Source organism: Dromiciops gliroides, chromosome 3, assembly GCF_019393635.1.
Source record: "Dromiciops gliroides isolate mDroGli1 chromosome 3, mDroGli1.pri, whole genome shotgun sequence".
Lineage (NCBI taxonomy): Eukaryota > Metazoa > Chordata > Mammalia > Microbiotheria > Microbiotheriidae > Dromiciops > Dromiciops gliroides.
The window spans coordinates 214,599,758-214,618,813 of NC_057863.1; the positions used below are offsets into that span (position 1 = coordinate 214,599,758).

General features: G+C 38.0%; 1 protein-coding gene across 4 annotated transcripts in view; it reads left to right on the forward strand.

Annotated features, from left to right (window-relative positions):
- The window catches only part of PHKA2 (phosphorylase kinase regulatory subunit alpha 2), a 112,933-nt gene that overhangs the window by 14,841 nt on the left and 79,036 nt on the right, over positions 1-19,056 (forward strand). For 3 of the 4 annotated variants that reach the window (XM_043993243.1, XM_043993244.1, XM_043993245.1), the window contains exons 2-4: positions 8,440-8,598; positions 14,556-14,603; positions 18,069-18,237. In XM_043993243.1, the coding sequence (XP_043849178.1) occupies positions 8,440-8,598; positions 14,556-14,603; positions 18,069-18,237 (376 nt within the window). Of the gene's footprint in view, positions 1-8,439; positions 8,599-14,555; positions 14,604-18,068; positions 18,238-19,056 lie in introns of those variants that run through there. The other variant, XM_043993246.1, reaches the window with a different exon arrangement.

Consider the following 19,056-nt stretch of genomic DNA (forward strand, 5'->3'; position numbering starts at 1 on the left):
AATGCCTCGAATTCTTGCTCTACACCCAAAGTTCCACCTATCATGTCCTCTTATAGAGACAAAAAATGAAGCCAAGAATCTATGTAGCCCCCCGTCTAGGCTTATTCATGTTTGGTTTAAAAAAGAAGGCCTTTGCTCATTTTTGGTAAGATTTCACTATTTCAGTGAGTCTGATATCATTTATGTAGTTATTTTACTATCCATGTAGATTGCAACCTCTGCATGCTTTCTTATTTTTAGTCAGTCTTTTCCTTTCTTATTCCAGAAGACCCACCCAACATTCTGGAGGCCTTCCTATAGCTCTTGTTACATATTTCATGTGACAGTGCAGTCCTCAGGTACCATCCTTGGAGAATTCTAGGCATGGTAGGTTTTAAAACCTGTATGATATTGGGCAAGTTCCTTTACTTCTTTGGGTTTCCATTTTCTGATCTGTAAAATAAGGGGTTTGGACCCTTTCTTCTCTAAAACCATCATTCTGTTATTTGTTGACTCAGCCTTATTCATCACCATGTGACCAGTCCATCTCATTTTAAAAATTTTTTATCAAAACATTTTATTATTTTCCAGTTACATGTAAAGATAATTTTCAACATTTGTTTTCATAAGACTTTTAGTTCCAAATTTTTCTCCCTCCTTCCTCCCCCCAAACAGAAAGCAATCTGATATAGGTTATATATGTGCAATCACATTAAACATATTTCTGAATTAGTCATGTTGTGAAAGAAGAATCATAACATAAGGGAAAAACCTCAAAAAAAATTTTAAAAAGCCAAAAAGTAGAAACAGTATGGTTCAATCTACATTCAGAATCCTGTGTTGTTTAAAAATCTAAATGTGGGTTCTAATCTGTTCCCCCAGTTTTGGGAGAAACTGACTAAAATCACTGATAAATTCACCAAGAGTTTAGACTTTTAAGGGTTTATTAAAAGACATAAAGTAGTAAAGAGAGAGAAAGATTGAGAACAGATTCCTTATAGCATGGAAATCCTAGCCTTCCTAACCACCCACGTGAAGTCCTGCCACCAAGCTGATGTCTTGAACCAAAAGAGGAAGCTCTCCTCTGCCAGTGTCTGCTTTCTACTTCCTGTCCTCCTTTCAGAAATGGGAGGTTCTTCAAGTTGATTGGCTGAGAGTGGTCTCCTGTTGATGTTGCACCCTATTCAAACACTACTAAGTCAATCAACAGGACCCCTGGGCGTCTAGCAAATTCCATGATCTTAACACATCTTCCCCTTTGTTTCTTTGAGGAACACGGAGTGATTCCTTGATGAAACAATCCACAGTTCTTTTTTTCTGGATGTGGAGAACATTTTCTATCATGAGTTTTTTGGAATTGTCTTGGATCATTGCACTGCTGAGAAGAGCTGAGTCTATCACAGTTGATCATCACACAGTGTTGCTGTTATTGTGTACAGTGTTCTCCTGGTTCTACTTACTTCACTCAGCATCAGCCTACTTAAGTCTTTCCAGGTTTTTCTGAAATCTGCCTGCTCATCATTTCTTACAGCACAATAGTATTCCATTACATTCATATACCACAGTTCAGCCATTTCCCAATTGATGGGCATTCCCTCAATTTCCAATTCTTTGCCACCACAAAGAAAGCTGCTATAAATCTTTGTACATGTGGGTCTTTTTCCTTTTTCTATAATCTGTAAGAGGCTAAAATCCTAGCTAGTCTTTCTAAAATATCTAATGAGTGGTCGCCAATAAATTATAAGCTTTAGCAAGAGTATTTAAGTATTTATTAAAGAGCATTAGGATCTAATGATCAGAGAGAAAGGCAAAAATCTAACTATTTCTAAGAGACCCTAGCATCTGACCTGCCATGGTGAGGTCAGGAACCAAAAAGGACCCAATGCCTCCTCTAAAGCTGGTAATATCACACACACATACACACACAGCTCCAAGCTAATTGGCTGGCAGCTTTGATAGACAGCACCCATGAGCAAACATCACTTCCTGACGCCAAGGACCTGACCACATGACTTGCCCTCAGACGCCTTCTCCTCGTGGCAGAGCTTTCCTACAATCACTTTCCAGCAGGTGGTGTCATTCCAATCGTTACAGATCTCTTTGGGATACAGACCTAGTAGTCATACTACAGGGTCAGAGGGTAGGCACAGTCCCATAGTCCTTTGGGCATAGTTCCAAATTGCTCTCCAGAATGGTTGGATCAGTTTACAACTCTGCCAACAATGCATTAGTGTTCCAATTTTTCCATAGCTTCTCCAACATTTATTATTTTTCTTTTTTGTCATGTTAGCCAATCTGATAGGTATCAGGTAGTATCTCAGAGTTGTTTTAATTTGCATTTCTCTAATTAATAGTGATTTAGACCATTTTTTCATATGGCAGTAGATAGCTTTGATTTCTTCATCTGAAAACTGCCTTTGACCATTTCTCAATTGGGGAATGACTTGCATTCTTATAAATTTGATTTAGTTCTCGATATATTTTAGAAATGAGGCCTTTATCAGAAACACTGGCTGTAAAAATTATCTCCCAAGTTTCTGCTTCCTTTCTAATTTTGGCTGCATTACTTCTGTTTGTAGAAAACCTTTTTAATTTAATGTAATCAAAATCATCCCCTTTGCATTTCATAATATTCTGTAACTCTTGTTTGCTCATAAATTGTTTTCCTCTCCATATCTGAGAGGTAAACTATTCCTTCCTCTCCTAATATACCTATGGTATTATCCTTATTTTGGTATATAGTACAAGATGTTGGTCCATGCCTATTTTCTGCCATACTGTCTTCCAGTTTTCCCAGCAGTTTTTGTCAAATACTGAGTTCCTTTCCCAGAAGCTGGAGTCTTTGAGTTTATCAAACAATAGATTACTATAGTTATTTACTACTCTGTCTCCTGTGCCTAACCTATTCCATTGATCCACCACATTTCTTGGCTGGTACCAAATAGTTTGGATGACTGCTGCTTTATAGTATAGCTTCAGATTTGGTTGCCTGTACTTTTCTTTCTCTTATGTGTATTATTTGCTACCATTGGAATGTATGCTTCTTGAGGGTAGAGACCATCTTACTTAAACTTGTATTTGTGTCCCTGTCCTTTTCACAGTGACTGACACATTGTAAGCATGGAATAAATGCTCTGTCTATCCATCTGAAATACTTTCCCCATAAGAAATTGTAATATATTTAGTCATCTTTAAAGGATAAATAATTCTATAGAGTGACATTTTTCAAATTAAGCTCAATCCAAGAAATAAAATGTTGTTTTATGTTCAATATCACAAAAAATTCCTTTATTTCACATTCTGACAGAGATCATAACCCCATCCATATCTGAGTAGAAAGTTTCTTCAGTTTCTATGACCTCCCCAAATTCATTCTGATCTTAGTGGTAGAACTCTGCTGAGTTTTTCTGAGTTGGGGAAGTTGCTGTTCAAATGCTAGACTCTGTCTTAGAGTCCATACTACAAAGGTTTTACAGTTTTGTTTCACATTCACACCCCATCCAGTTGCTCACCTAGCTGCTGCTGGCGCATATCTATCGCTTGCTCAGAGACAATAATAAAATTGATAATATCATTGCTTTTGGAAAGGGTGGGTTAATTAGCTGCCCTCTGTATTCATCAACTCATTTTTCCTATGACTTCCAGAACCAAGCTCCCTTCCTAGATAATCTCTCTCTGTTATATGTGTCTTCCCTTTAGAATATAAGTTCCTTGAGGAAACATATTTTCTTGTATTTGTATCCCCAGTGCTTAGCATAGTGCCTAGTAGGTAGTAAATACATTATGAATAAATGCTTTTGCATTCATTTACAGGGCCTGCTGGGGTTCATTATTTTTTGGCATGGTCTTAAAGAACTTGGTCACTTCCATGCTATGATGATAGGCTGGGACATAATTTGAAGAGTTGTCTTTTAATATAACAGTGAAAGTTAGTAGCCAAAAACACACTCAGTGCTGCAAGCAATATAGTAACAGCTATTTGATTTGGGGGCCTTTATGAGTAACATGATCTAATCATTTTTTACATAAAAACATTTTATAAGCATGTATAGTAGTTATACTACAACTATCTGTTGATTGAGAAAATAAGTGACAAAAAAGACTGAATTCTGTAATGATTTTAAATTTTACTAATCACAGCATTACATACATTTTAAAAATAACACATTTTACCTAAATAAAGTTCAGAATGAAAATACTTACTATTCACAATTATTTGCAGATAGCTTATACTATCTTCTTAGTCCCTGTGGGTCCAAGACCCGCAGGTTAGGAACCAGTGGCCTAGACAATAGTATGGAAAACTTGGCCATGGTCTTTAGGTTCTTGTTTTGGAATTCCCATTTCCTTTGTCATCTAGTAGTCTTTGTGATCTAGTTCCATAATTAATAGACACATCTTAGACTGACACTTTTATTTTTTACTCATTGTGATATGTGTTTGCCTTTTAGGATGATAAATAAATAGTGCTTTATTGAACATTGTTTCTAATTGAACTTGCTGTTCAGTTTAACTGTTTACTGTTTTTAACTGAATTTACTGAACAATGGTGTTTTTTGGGGTTTTTTGGCAGGGCAGTGAGGGTTAAGTGACTTGCCCAGGGTCACACAGCTAGTAAGTGTCATGTGTCTGACGCTGGATTTGAACTCAGGTCCTCCTGAATCCAGGGCCAGTGCTTTATCCACTGTACCACCTAGCTGCCCCCCTGAACATTGTTTTTAACTTTGCAGGATCTCTAGAGGTCACTTCTAGTTTGACTTCTGGGTTACTAACTCATCTTTGTTGACTTTTATACTGTGTCAATAAATTGAAAGGGGTCATTTTTAGAAACACTGGTGCTCCTAAGGACACCACAATCAATTAAATCAAAACATTTTTGCATAAGTGTAGGTTAGCTCCAGAAGTTTTGAAAGTCCAAATGTATATTCCTGTAGGTTTAATGTTTTTTACCTAATAACTGTAATTCAGAATCCATCAAAGCACTGAATAAATATTTTAAAGACCTTACCATAAACAATATTGTACATAGTCTTTTTGTTATTTTCTTTTTTGCTCACTGATAATAAATAGCACCATTGTAGTTTTCAAATACATGTTCTCAAAGACATGTTCCTGTTCTTTTCAAGAAAATCATTAAATCAACAGAGGCTACTTATTTTGTTTGTTTTTTTTTCCTGATTAACAATTCTTGCTTCCCACCCCCACCCTTCTAGCATTGTTTGTCATGATTTATATAGATTTATTCATGACTTGGTTGTCTTTTCAAGTGTCATAAGTTTTTTGTTTGTTTTGGTTTTTGGTTTTTGGTTTTGGTGAGGCAATTGGGGTTAAGTGACTTGCCAAGGGTCACGCAGCTAGTAGGTGTCAAATGTCTGAGGCCGGATTTGAACTCAAGTACTCCTGACTCCAGGGCCAGTGCTCTATCTACTGCGCCATCTAGCTGCCCCTCATAAGTTTTAATATTGGTAGTAGAAGTAGTATTTTTAGAAATTACCTGGTCCATTATCTTGATCTGAAATTAGGTAAGTTGTCATTCTCATTTTTGCAGATGAGTCAGCTAAGATTCATTTATTTAGCAAAGTGACAGAGCTAGTCAGTGGTAGAGTGAGCTAGAATTTATTTCTTATGCTTTTCAGAACAGTAATGAGAAACTTACCTGCTTTTTGAGGTAAGTTCATTAAGGAATTTATCTAAAGTTCTTGTCTCTCTCAGTGTTTAATACATTGCTCTGAAAACAGTAAATATTTGTTAAATATTTGTTGTTCAAGTCTCAGATGACTGAAGTTTTAAAAATGGTTGACTAGGAGAATAGAAGATTGTGCCTTCAGCAGAAATTGGAAGATTAGGAAGAATATACTTTTGGGGAGATGAGTTCAATTTTTTATTTGTTGACATAGAGGTGTTGACTGACCATGTCCACATAAAGAAGACCTACAGTGACTTGGCCAGGAGTTAGAGGGGAACAATTAGACATAAAGGTATAGATTTGGGAGTCTTCTGCATACTGAAGCTGATTGGGAATAGATTGAAATCACTTCTTCATTGCATGGAACATTAATTTTTAAAAACACAGGCAGCCATTCCGTCCATAATGGCTTCAGAATAGTAAAAGGCAGATAGTGGAGCTTATCCTGGTTTGGGGATCAGAAGAAGAAGACGACGAAAGTCAAGGGAGAAAGGAATTCGAAAGTGGAAGAGTATACATGATTGAAATAGCTGACTATAGGTAAAAGATTGATGAAAAGGAAATAAAGCCGGAACAGTGAATAAGTCAGGTGTCTGTGAGTAAGTAGGGATCTGGTACTTGGGGTCAAGAGAAGAGCAAAAGTCAGGCTCAAAAAAGATGTGGAGGAGGTGGGTGATGAAGGGGATTGTGCCCAAAGTGGCACTCTGCAATTTCAGAGTTTAGGATTTCAAAGGCAGAACAGTTTCAAACAACAGTGAAGTTTAAGATGTGACCATCCAGGTGTTTAGCTGAAATAGAACTGGCATAGAGTAGCTCACAGGAGTTGAAGAGGAAAGGATATAAAAGACCAGGCCATCAGAAGTCTCGTCATTATTAATGAGTCTCTGAATGGAGACGGTACCAAATGGAGAGGAAGAGCATAATTCAGGTGTCAGTCATTGAGGAATATGGGAAAGAGTGTTTGAGATTGTTAAATTGTGGGGCACTAACGAGTATACCCTGGGACAAACATGTTCCCCAGAAGGAATAAATAAGTCCAGAGGGAAAGGTGCAGTGTCCATACCAAGATTCAAGAGAGTTCCTGGGAGAATCTTCTGACGGCAGAACCACAAGTCCACAGCAGCAACAAACCCAGAAGGCCACGCATGAAAATGTATTCCTTGAGCTAAAGCTTCAAAGGGTGGGTTGGGGAAAGAGAGGGTTGGAAAGGTCTGTATGGAGCAAGGTCACAAAACCCCCAGGGAGATTGGAGAAGCATGAGGGTGGCAATTGACTGTCTCTCTCAAGTAATCAGTCCAAGATAGCATCCTTTTTTAATGTCAGGGGCTTGCTGGCGACTTCCTTCCTCACTCAACTACAGACTATAGTCATCCCTCACTTAGCTATAAGCTAGACAGGTATAAGACTTGAACAGCAACAAGTGGATTGGGAAAATAGAGCATAATCGGCTGTACATTCAAAATCAGAGAAGTATTTGAGTGATGAAAGCTAAGAATATTTCCTTCTTGCTTTCTCTCATAGGAGGCATGAGAGAAGACGTCTTAGAGTAATGAGGGATCTGGAGTCCTCAAGTGAAGGCAGGGTTTTTTACTGTGATGAAAGACTTGATGAAGGGGAGCAGGACGGTATTGTTTATAGTATAGGTTGTGTAAGGCACAGTGGAAGGAAGGAAGCAGGAGGACAAGGATATGAATTTGTGGCTGTGGGGGGCAAGGTGTAAAAAGAGATGAGGACTAAGGTAGGGATGAAGCTGTAGTTAGTATATCAGGAGAGAATAGTTTGTGTCTAGGGTGGTTGTTGTGGATGGTAGAGATTAGGAGATTAGAAGGTTAAGCAGGGACACAGAAAAAGACCATCAAGTAAGGAGAGAATCGTATAGAATAAGTCTAAAATAATAAAATTACATTTGTCCCTTGTTGTCTGGGCCAGTCATTTAACTTCTCAGTGCCCAGAGCAATTCTTTTAAGATGATGTATTGCAGAGCAAGTATTGATTAGCATTGGTAGAGAGCATATCCTTACTGAGAGTTCTCTGTACCAATGAAATCACAGGTCAAATAAAATATGTGCGTAGGTGTATTTTAACACGAATTCGAAAAATTGACTTTACAAGTAGTCTAAGCTAGAATAGCAATGACCAAATAGAAGTATATCTGAAAAGGATTTGGGGGGTTTAGTGGACTTCATTAATCAGGGTGAAGTCACTAGTGTGAGTCAGAAGCCAAAAATTCTAATACAATTTTAGCCTTCATTAAGATTAGGAATGTGATAATCCCCCTGTACTTTGTACTGGTCACACAACAGATGGTATACTGTGTTCTCTTCTAGGACATTGAGAATCAATGACCATCTAGAGAATGATGACTAAGATGATTTGGAAGCCTCTTCATTACATAAAAGGAAGAGCTGAAGGGACTTGGAATGTTTAACTTAGAGAAAGAACATGAAGTTGGTCTTTAAATATTTGAAAGGCTGTCATTTAGAAGAGGCCCTAGATCAGAACTAGGAGCAGTGAGTTAAAGTCTAAAGATGTTAATCTAGGCTTAATATAAGGAAAGTTTCTCAGTCAGTCCCAAGATTAGAATTGGTATGTTGTAGTTTTCATGTTTTATATCTACCAGGTGGCTTCTAGTGGCATCTCCTTTATGGGCTTTATTTTGTCTCACAAGCAACTATTATATCTTGTCTGTATATAAGACACACTGAAATATCACATTTGGGAATAAAGTGAATTGCAGTTTAATAAAGTGGTGTTCTGCTCCTCTCTTTTTCTAGAGTCCAGTAACAGGACTACTTTCAGCCAGCCATGAACAAAAAGATGCCTGGGTTAGAGACAACATATACAGCATCCTGGCAGTGTGGGGCCTGGGAATGGCATATCGGAAGAATGCAGATCGGGATGAAGATAAGGCCAAGGCATATGAATTAGAACAGGTAATGATTGATGGTAGTTACTGTGAACCTAGAATTAGATTTGGGCTAAGACTTTATGTTAACACAGTAATTGATTTTTACACTGAAAATCTTCAACGAAATAATCATTTTAAATAGTTTTTGGTTTGTATGATTTCCTCAAATTTCTCCTCCCCCCAATTCCTCCTTGCCCCATTCTCTACCACACTTCTCCTTTGGCCAGCACTTAGGAAGTTCCAACCTTCTTGATTTTCTCTTTTGGAGATTCTTTTTCACAGTGCATCTAAAACCTCAAACAAAATGTGGAAACAAATTTCCCAAATATCTACCTAATAAAGACCAATTTTTAAAAAGTGCCAGAACTTACTTATATATATGTGAAGAAGTATGGTAAAAATAAACTGAGAATAATAAACAGGAGAGTAATCTCATGTAAACCATGCATCCAAAACACTAGATCATATCTTATAGAATCTAAGTTTGAAAGGACCCAAGAAGTCATCTGCTACAATTTGTACCTGAACAGGAATCCCCTCCCTAACACTCAGCGGTCATGCATCTTCCATTTGAAGGTTTCCATTGATAGGGAGGGAACCTACAGCCTCCTGTGAGAATTATTTCTCGTTTTGGAAAGTTCTAGTTCTCTTCTGTAATCATAATACCATCCTTTTCTATATGTACTTTTGCCTTTCTCCTCCTAAACTTAACTCTTCTTCTTCATGATGACCTTTAGTCCTTCAATCCTTCCCTCCCCCCTCCCAGTTCATCACCCCTGTTACGGCTTTACTTTCTTGCCTTCATATTCTTGACATAATAGTTGATCTTTTCAACTATGCACTATCCCTCATCATTGAATCCTTCTCTTGTTTTAGAGAGAATTATTCTTTGCTATTTGCCCCTTTGGGTCAGAACCCTCTATTTTCCATCTCTGACCTTGCTTCCAAACTTCTGAACACCACTAGAGAAAATTACGCAATCATTACAACAGGGTCCACAACAAATTCGTGTTATCTAATTTCAAATGGGCCCTCATTGCTTTTATTCTTCTCTTATTAGATCCCTATCAGATTCCCTGCATTTATAGTTCCAAACTTTTTCTTTCCTCAGTTCTTTATACCACCTCACCTGTTCCTCTTGCCTTCTATTTCACAGAGAAAATTAACCAATTGTGAAGTTTTTTGTTTTCCCTACTACACAACTCCTTCATCTTTGCTGCAACCAGAAACTAGGCACAGACCAACATTTTACACCTTATACTAAAATAAGGTCAAAATAGGTACATGATTTAGACAATTAGGAGAGGAAGGAATAGTTTACCTCTCAGATTTATGGAAAGGAGAACAGTTTATGACCAAACAAGTGATAGAGAATATTATGAAACGCAAAATGGATGATCTGACAAAAAAGGAAAACAATAAATGTTGGAGAAGCTGTGGAAAAATTGGAACACTAATGCATTGTTGGTGGAGCTGTGAACTGATCCAGCCATTCTGGATCGAGCAATTTGGAATTATGCCCAAAGGGCTATAAAGCTGTGCATCTTTACTGCAACCTCTGAAAAAGAGGTAGTTCTTGTCAAGACTAGCTCCTCTACTTGTGTCCTTGATTCAACCCTTTCTGTATTTTTCTGTAGCTTGCCCCATCATTCATACAAACCCTATTGAGCACCCCTTCCTTTTGGAGACTCTTTCTTTCATTGGCTTCTGTAACACTCTTCTGATTCTTCTTCTATAAGCCTGACTATTCTTCTACCTCCTTTTCAGATTATCATCAATCTCCTGAAACTTTAGTCTCCTAAGGCTCTGACCTGGTCCCTCTTTTCTCTTGAAACTGTCTCCCTTGGCATTCTCTTCACCTCACATAGGTTCAGTTATCTTTATCTCCTTCCCAAGTCCCATTTTCTTTTCCCAGCTGTAATTCCAAATTGCTAACTTACCTGCTGGATATCTCCATTTTTTTGTTACATATCCAAAACAAAATAGACTATCTTCTCACTTAATCCCACCTCTTTTCAAAGTATCCCTATTTTTGTTGAGGGTACATCAACCATTCAGTCCCCTTGGTTTATTAACTTGGTATTATCCTTGACTCTTCACTCCATCTGATTTACTCTCTCCCATATCCTGTCAAGTCTGACTCTATAACACTTTTATATTTGTCCTTTTCCATGAAGCATTATGATCATTTAAATAAAGCCAGCAGTTAAAAATTAGGACAGCTCAACTTAAGGTTGCATCTTCCTACTTCATGAATGTTATTACTCACTAAGGGAGAGCCCGAGAAAACTTGGATTGGCTTAATCATTCCATAATGTCTGTTTTTGGTTGTTCTATGACCTGGGTCATAATGTGTACAAGGACATGTCTGTTTTTTAGGACTTTTAAAACTACAAATGTTATTCTAGAGAATGAATATTTATTTTTTGCTAGGAATTGCTGTATCAAGAGAAAGTCATAATTCCTTAAAGCAAAGGCTCTTCTGTTCTTCCCCAGAGAGCAAGCTGTAAGGCAAGTCCCTTTGGCTATGGAAAAGCTAGTTGAGAGAAATTTCCTTAATACAGTTTCCTGCTTGTTTATGTAATTTATTATAATTCATAATTTTGCCTTCTCCAATAACCGTTGGGAAGTTTCCCCCAATTTCCACACTTGTGATAATGTTCATCTAGGTCCAACTGGAGTAGTTATTTTGTAGCACTTCTGTTCCTGTAGATAGCAGAATTCTGAGTCCTAAATAAAGAATGAGTCTTCGAATCCTGTGTTTAGTCCTAGTTCTAGTTTTTAATTTTAGTTTTGTTCTAGTCCTGGAGAACTAGAAAATTGAAAAATCTCTAATGTTTATGCCAAATATTTGACTTTTTTGTTCTGTTAAGGGCTAAAATTCTAGCTAAACTGTCTAAAATATCTAATGAGTGGTCACCAATAAATTATAAGCTTTAGCAAGAGTTAGACTTTTAAGCATTTATTAAGGAGAATAAGAACTTGGTAAAGAGAGAGAAAAAGGCCTAGATTCCTATCTATTAAAGGGAGAGCACATTTCTAGCTCCGCTCTCCACCAGAGTCCAAAGGAAAGAGAGTGAGACCAAGCGCCAGTCTCTTCCTTCCTCCTCCCACTAGCCCGTGTCACTTCCTGACGCCAAAGAAAAGACTCCTGGTCTTGCCCTCAAAGACCTTCGCTTCATGGGCAGAACTCTTCTACAGTAAGTCTCCAGCAGGTGGCGTCATTCCAATCGTTACAGTTCAAAAATTGAGAAAAACTTGTGAGAAGTCTTTGAGGGGCAAACTGCCACCTGCCCCCCCCTCCCCACCCCCCCGCATCCTGCAGTGATACTGATACATGACACCTTCCTCACCCTCCACTCTTCCTTCTCTTTCCAACTGATTTGAGGTTTTGGGCCTTTGTGGTTCTTAGCTAGCTGTAGAAAAGCACCTCTGGTGTCACAACACTCCTGAGACTCCTGGGAATTGCCAACTAGCCATTTGGGGGACTGCCACTTCCTTCATCCATCTCCTCTTTCCCCACCTTGATACTGCTTACATAGCTGCTAGAGACAAATCTTGAAAAAGATCTGATGAGTGTCCCATCTCATCTTCAATCTTTCTGAGACCTCTATCAATCAATAAACCTCGTGGTAGGATCTATAAGGTCTATGTGTATGGCCTGTTTTTCTTTCATGGATGTGGAAGTTTATCACAAAACATTTACAGGGCAATTGCAGCCAAATAGAGGAAGTAGTATCAATAGAATAATTGAATTTTTTCCTATTCATGTTAATAAGAGAATCTCATTATTTCCCTTTTTATCACTTTCAACTCATCTAAAAGACACTTTAACTCATTTGGAAAAAGGAATAGTTCACTAGATATTTAAAAGTTCAATAATTTTGTCCAGTATCATTTGGTCTTTTAATAACAAAGGTCAGGAAACTGTGCCTTAGGCAGTCTTCCTGAGTTTCTGTGGCTTAGAAAATTTATCACTGTGGGGGGTCGGGGGGGGGAACGATCTTTTTTTTTTTTTTTTTGATGAGCCTTTCCAAACTTAGATAGGCTGGTCCCTGGTCAACAGACATAATCTGTGCTTGGACCATATTCAAGCAATTACTACTAGCTATTAGTTACTATACATGTGTGTTTAATAATAAAGACCTTTTAGGGGCAGCTAGGTGGCGCAGTGGATAGAGCACTGGCCCTGGAGTCAGGAGTACCTGAGTTCAAATCCAGCCTCAGACACTTAACGTACTAGCTGTGTGACCCTGGGCAAGTCACTTAACCCCAATTGCCTAACTTAAAAAAAAAAAAAAGGAAGAATAAAGACCTTTCAGGAACATTGTAGGCTACTAAAGTATACCAGTTTCTTTTTATGGACACTTGTATATAATTGCCTAATGGCATCATGACATATATAAAAATCTTTGTAAGAAGCAGATAATCTAATTGTTATCAAGTTCTTTCAGTCATGTCTGACTCTTTACCCCATTTTCAGGTTTTCATGGCAAGGACACTGAGGTTTGCCATTCCTTCTCCAGCTCATTTTTACAAATAAGAAAACTGAGGCAAACGTGCTAAGTGACTTGCTCAAGGTCACACAGCTAGTGAGTGTCTGAGGCCAGATTTGAAGTCTGGAAGATGAGTCTTTGTGATTCCAAATCCAGTGTTCTATCCATTATGCCACTTAGCTGCCCAGATAATCCAATATACAGTTTTCACTTTACATAAGTGGACCATTCTGCAGACTTTTGTGTAAAGCAGTTTTTATATAATACAAATTTGCTGGTAGATGTGGAGAAAGGAGAGGAGGTAGGCAAGGAGGAAGAGGACCACCACTTGTGGCAGAAGGGGGCCAGCTAGCACATGGTTCACGGACATGAGGGGATCAGGGACAGAGATGTGAGAGCAGGGCCAAGGTCAGCTGAATGAGGGCCTGGCCAGAACTGAAAGGAACGTCATGCAGGGTGCATACATGTTGGGACTGAACATGGACACAAATTGGAGAGGATGACCAACACACAGGGGCCAAAGACAGACACTGGGTACCTGAGTGCAAATAAATAGGAGAAAGACACAGTGGGGCCAGACACATGAGCAGGTGGGTCGAGTTGGGGCAAAGTTCTCCTCTCTTGGTGCCAGAGGTCTTAAACTAATCCCCCCAGATTATGATGGTAGCATCCATTCTTCTGTTTTCACTTAGAGGGGTTTGGGGGTCTTATTTGAGGGTAAAGGAGGGAAGTGGGAGATTGTGGACTGCTAAGCCCAAGGGACAGGAACAGAGAGTAATGTTAACATAGTTGGTTTTTGTAGAATGTGGATTTCTTTCAGAATTCTCTATGTAAAGTTGAATTTACACAAAGCAAAATTACCTTAAAAATATTGGCCTTTTTGAGGGTGGGAAGAAGATTAATATTGATTGAAAATTTTTCATAATGTTATTTGTAATTACAAAATACTGGAAGTAACCCAATTGTCAAACAATACAAATTGTTTATTAAATAAATTGTAGCACACTAATGTAACGGATAACTATAATTCCATTAAGATGAAAAAGGTATGAAGAAATCTGAAAATATTTTTATGAAATAGTGCAGAGCTAAAAAACCAGGACCAGAACATTAACTTTCATTATTCCTACCCTCTCCTCAGTACTTCCTCTCCAAAATTACCTTGTATTTATTTTGTTTTACTTTGTATAGGTTTATGTATGTATGTTGTCTCCTTGATAGAATGTAAACTCCTTGAGAGCAGAACTGTAAACATCTGGCACAGAATGAGCACCTAATAAATGATTGTGGATTGATGAATTGACATGAATATATGAGGGGAAATAAATGGGAATGACTAGTCAAATAATCTTAAGAGAGACTGAATAAATGTTTGAAAAGATGACATTTTATAATAAAAAAAAAGTAGAGGAAATGACCTGATACGTAGTAGGTATTTAATAGGTGTTGATTGATTGATATGATCCTATTTCTGATTTTTTTTCAGAATGTGGTGAAACTGATGCGGGGTCTCCTTCAATGTATGATGAGACAGGTAATTAGAAAACTTATATGTTTGTTTTTATAAGTCACTTTAACTGGAATTCTATATTGTTATCAGTAGGAGCTGAAACTTAATAAGGTATTTTGAATTTTTCTTCAGCTCTTCATGATGCCTTTCTTAATAATTGGTTATAGAAAAGTAAAACTTTTTTTTACCTTTTTATGCTGTATTTTTTGTGAAAAAACCCTCACAGAACTATGCTATATTTTTTGGTTAAAAACTGTGACAAGTAAAACTAAAGGTGCGTGATCACCTTTCCTGTCCCCAGTGTGGGGAAAGCTAGCTAGATTTACTTATAAATTAGAAGCTTCAGCAACAGTTTAGGCATTACCATTTATTAAAGTATATTAGAGGTTAGCAAAAAGATAACAAGTGTCTCTGACAGAATAGGAAAACCTATCTACTCTAGAGGAGAGATCAGAGTCCAACCTGGCCTAGTTCTTCTGCCACCTCCTTGATATTCCAACCACCAACTGAAAAACATAACACAGCACTTCCTGCCTCCCCCAGAAGAGGCAGTCCTTACACACTGCTTCAAGCTGATTGGTTGAGGGTGGTCTCATGTTTTGTGAGATAACTTCCAGACACTGAATCAACCTTAGAAAGGTCAACCCATGCTCTCTCAGCAGGGGGGCCCTGGTAATAATATTCTCACACTCCCCCCTTGCTTCATTAAGAAACAGGGTTTTGGGGGCAGCTAGGTGGCACAGTAGATAAAGCACTGGCCCTGGATTCAGGAGGACCTGAGTTCAAATCCAGCCTCAGACACTTAACACTTACTAGCTGTGTGACCCTGGGCAAGTCACTTAACCCTCATTGCCTCACCAAAAAACAAACAAAGAAACAGGGTTTCCTTAAATGAAGCAATAACTTTACAGATACTTATAGCTAACAATGTAAAGGGAATGAAAAGAGAGAAAAGAAACTGAGTAATGCATTGACAAAAACTAAAGGGGGCACTCACTCCCCTTTAGTAGGTGGACATTACAATCAAAGAAAAACTAAAGGAGGCAATCCCCTTTAGGAGGTAGACATTACAAATAGTGTATGCAATGAGGAAAAGGAAAACAAGTAATTGTCCATATAAGTCTTTGGAAGTCTTTTCTCAGATTATTCTTGGGATGTCCTCTGGGTGTAGTTGTAGAGTGAGAGTCTTTCAGGCATGGATGCTGATGATCAGCTAGAAAGTCTCCTACAAAATTGATCTTAAAACAACTTTAAATAGCGTTTCCAGTAACCAAATCAAACAATGAGAGTTCTCAAAAACATGTCTAAGGAAATTCAGAATCTTTTAGAGATAAAATAAAAACAAAAATTGAATTCTTTTTTAAAAAACTTAATATCACTGTAAACCCCCCTGTGGAGAATAAATTGAGAAGACAATTGTGATATCAATTAAGAAAATATTTTTTTTATCTTTGTTTCATCCTTTGTTTTATCCTCATGCCATTATGAGAAAGTAAAGCATCTAATATAACTGGTAACAGATGCCAAGGCCAAATTCAAAATTGTATCCATCTTGACATCTGAGATAATTATGGGGTTACCATAAAAGAACTAAGAAGGAAGAGAAATGAGCATTGCCAAACTTCGCGGCTCTACAGACAGCCAATGCAATATGTTGAGGGGAAACTGAGTCAGATGCATAGGATTGAGATGTCCATGGCATCAGGCATATAGGAGGGGGAATCAAAGTCAGGCGTCACAAGAATCAAACTATATTCTAAGGTAAAAAGATTCATTAATAAGTTGTTTTAGTTTTAAAAAGAGAAAGTGTATCATTTTACTTTGGTAAGGCTTTTTAAAAATGTCATTCCCAAAACAACTAAGAAAATACTGTAAGTGCTTGCTAAATATAAATATATGGAAGTAATTTCTTTTACCTTGAAGTAAAATCGTTGTTGTTGTTTTAACTTGAGCCTTTGGAATATTGTTTCTACCCTGTATTGCTGTTTTAAGGTAGACTCTCAAAGAAGAAACTTTATTATTTGATAGACAACATTTCTAAGTCCTTCATATAAGGAAAGTGATTCCTGCCCATCTATTATACATTTTTCGTTATATCAGCAAATGTAATTTTTATTCACTCAGCAAACATTTTATTAAGTATAAGATAATTTGGCATACTGGATAGAGGAACTAGCCTTACAATCAAGAAGACCTGGGTCGTACTTTTGACACGTTCTAGCTCTGTGACCATGGACAAGTTACTAAACTTCTCAGTGCCCTAGAAAAGTTCACAGTCTGCATCAGCTAAAGGAGTTTTCATGTCAAGGAGTTCTATGAAATCATAAGTCTGGACTCCCTTCCCCCCACACACAAAGAGGCACCTGGGATAGGCACTAAGTGTGAATGAAGAAGACATATGCTACCTTTCCTGCCCTCAAAGAGCTTAATATCTAGGCATAAAATATATTGTTAATTGGATTATTTTTGCTTATGGGCTTAGCACAAGAAGCCAAAATACTCCGGACTTCATAGAAAATAAAATATTGAATCATAGGCAACTACATTCTAATAGATAGAATGCTGAGTGTAGAGTCAAGAATCATTGGCTTTGGTTTCTACCTCTGATGCTTAGTTGTTGTGGAAAATTGGACAAATATATATATTTGGTGAGGCAATGGGGTTAAGTGACTTGCCCAGGGTCACACAGCTAGTAAGTGTTAAGTGTCTGAGGCCAGATTTGAACTCAGGTCCTCCTGAATCCAGGGCCGGTGCTCTATCCACTGTGCCACCTAGCTGCTCCTGGACAAATAATTTTTGACCTTGAGATATCTATAGATATCTATGTAGATATAGATAGGTAGATAGATATATCTATAGATATCTTGAAGAACTCACTAGAACTTTTATTTATGAAAAATGCCCCATGTTCTCTACCTATGCTAATGAAATCTTTCCCATATTCCTGTAAGTACCCAATTGGTGTTTGTTATTAGTCAGTGTCTGGATTTGGTGATATACTTGAAAAATTCTCATCAGTGTCCAAGAATAATATCTGTGGCATATTTCTCCTTCTGGGGCAAAAAGGTGGCTCAGTGGATAGAGTGCCAGGTTTGGAGTAAGGAAGATTCCTCTTCCTGGGTTTAAATTTGACCTCATACACTTACTATCCATGTGACCCCTGAGCAAGTCATTAGCCCTGTTTGCCTAAGTTCCTCATCTGTAAAATGAGCTAGAGAAGGAAATAGCCATCTACTCCAGTATTTCTGCCTAGAAAACCCTCAGATGGGGTCACAAAGAGTTAGACACCACTGAAACAACTGAACAACAACAACAATTCCCCCGTCCATGAAGAAATTCATTCAATGCTGTTTGCTCTTAAATGTCAAATGCCCTACCTTTGGTCCCCAGAACACATTAAATAGAAGGTATTAAATAGAGGGTCAGTTCCCTGCTTCTGTTTGGATTTTGGGAAGTGATTAACTTTGAGCTACACTTCATCTTTTTTAGGTGGATAAAGTTGAGAAGTTTAAAAACACTCAGAGCACCAAAGACAGCTTGCATGCCAAGTACAATACTGCCACCTGTGGCACTGTGGTTGGTGATGACCAGTGGGGACATTTACAAGTCGATGCTACTTCCTTATTTTTATTATTTCTAGCACAGATGACTGCCTCAGGTAAGTAAAGCTTATAGAATTATACATGCCGCAGGAAAGAACAAGTAATACTTTAACTAAATTGGGACTTATTAAATCATAGAATCACAGAATCTTAGAGGCACAAGGGAACTTCCTATTCAGTTCAGAAATTCCTTCCACAATATGCCTGACATCATCTAGCTTGTGTAAATTTTTTATGACCTTTTGTTCTTGTTGTAAAGTCATTTTCAATTGTGTCCAACTCTTTGCACACCATCTAGAGTTTTCTTGGCAGAGATCCTGGAGTAGTTTGCCATTTCCTTCTCCAGTTCATTAAACAGATAAATAAACTGAGGCAAGCAAGGTTAAATGACTTGCCCAGGGTCACACAGCTAGTAAGTGTCTAAGGCCATATCTGAACTCAGGAAGATGAGTCTACTCTATCCATTCTGCCTTAATTTGCATCCTTTTGTTACCAAACATTCCTCATTTTAAACTGAAGTCTACCTTATAGCTTCCATCTTTTCGTTGTAGTTTTTACCTAATGGAAAAACATAGAATAAATCAATTCCCTACTTTGTCACCTCTTTCAGACTTAAGTTTCCCAGTTCCTTCAACTATTTCTGTTTTGGTTTTTTTGTGTGTGGGGCAATGAGGGTTAAGTGACTTGCCCAGGGTCACACAGCTTGTACGTGTCAAGGGTCTGAGGCCAGAGTTGAACTCAGGTCCTCCTGAATCCAGGGCTGGTGCTTTATCCACTGCGCCACCTAGCTGCCCCCTTCAACTATGTCTAATATGGTATGGTTCCTAGAATCCTATCCTTGCTACTCACAGACTTAAGGAGTCTTAGTTAGATTG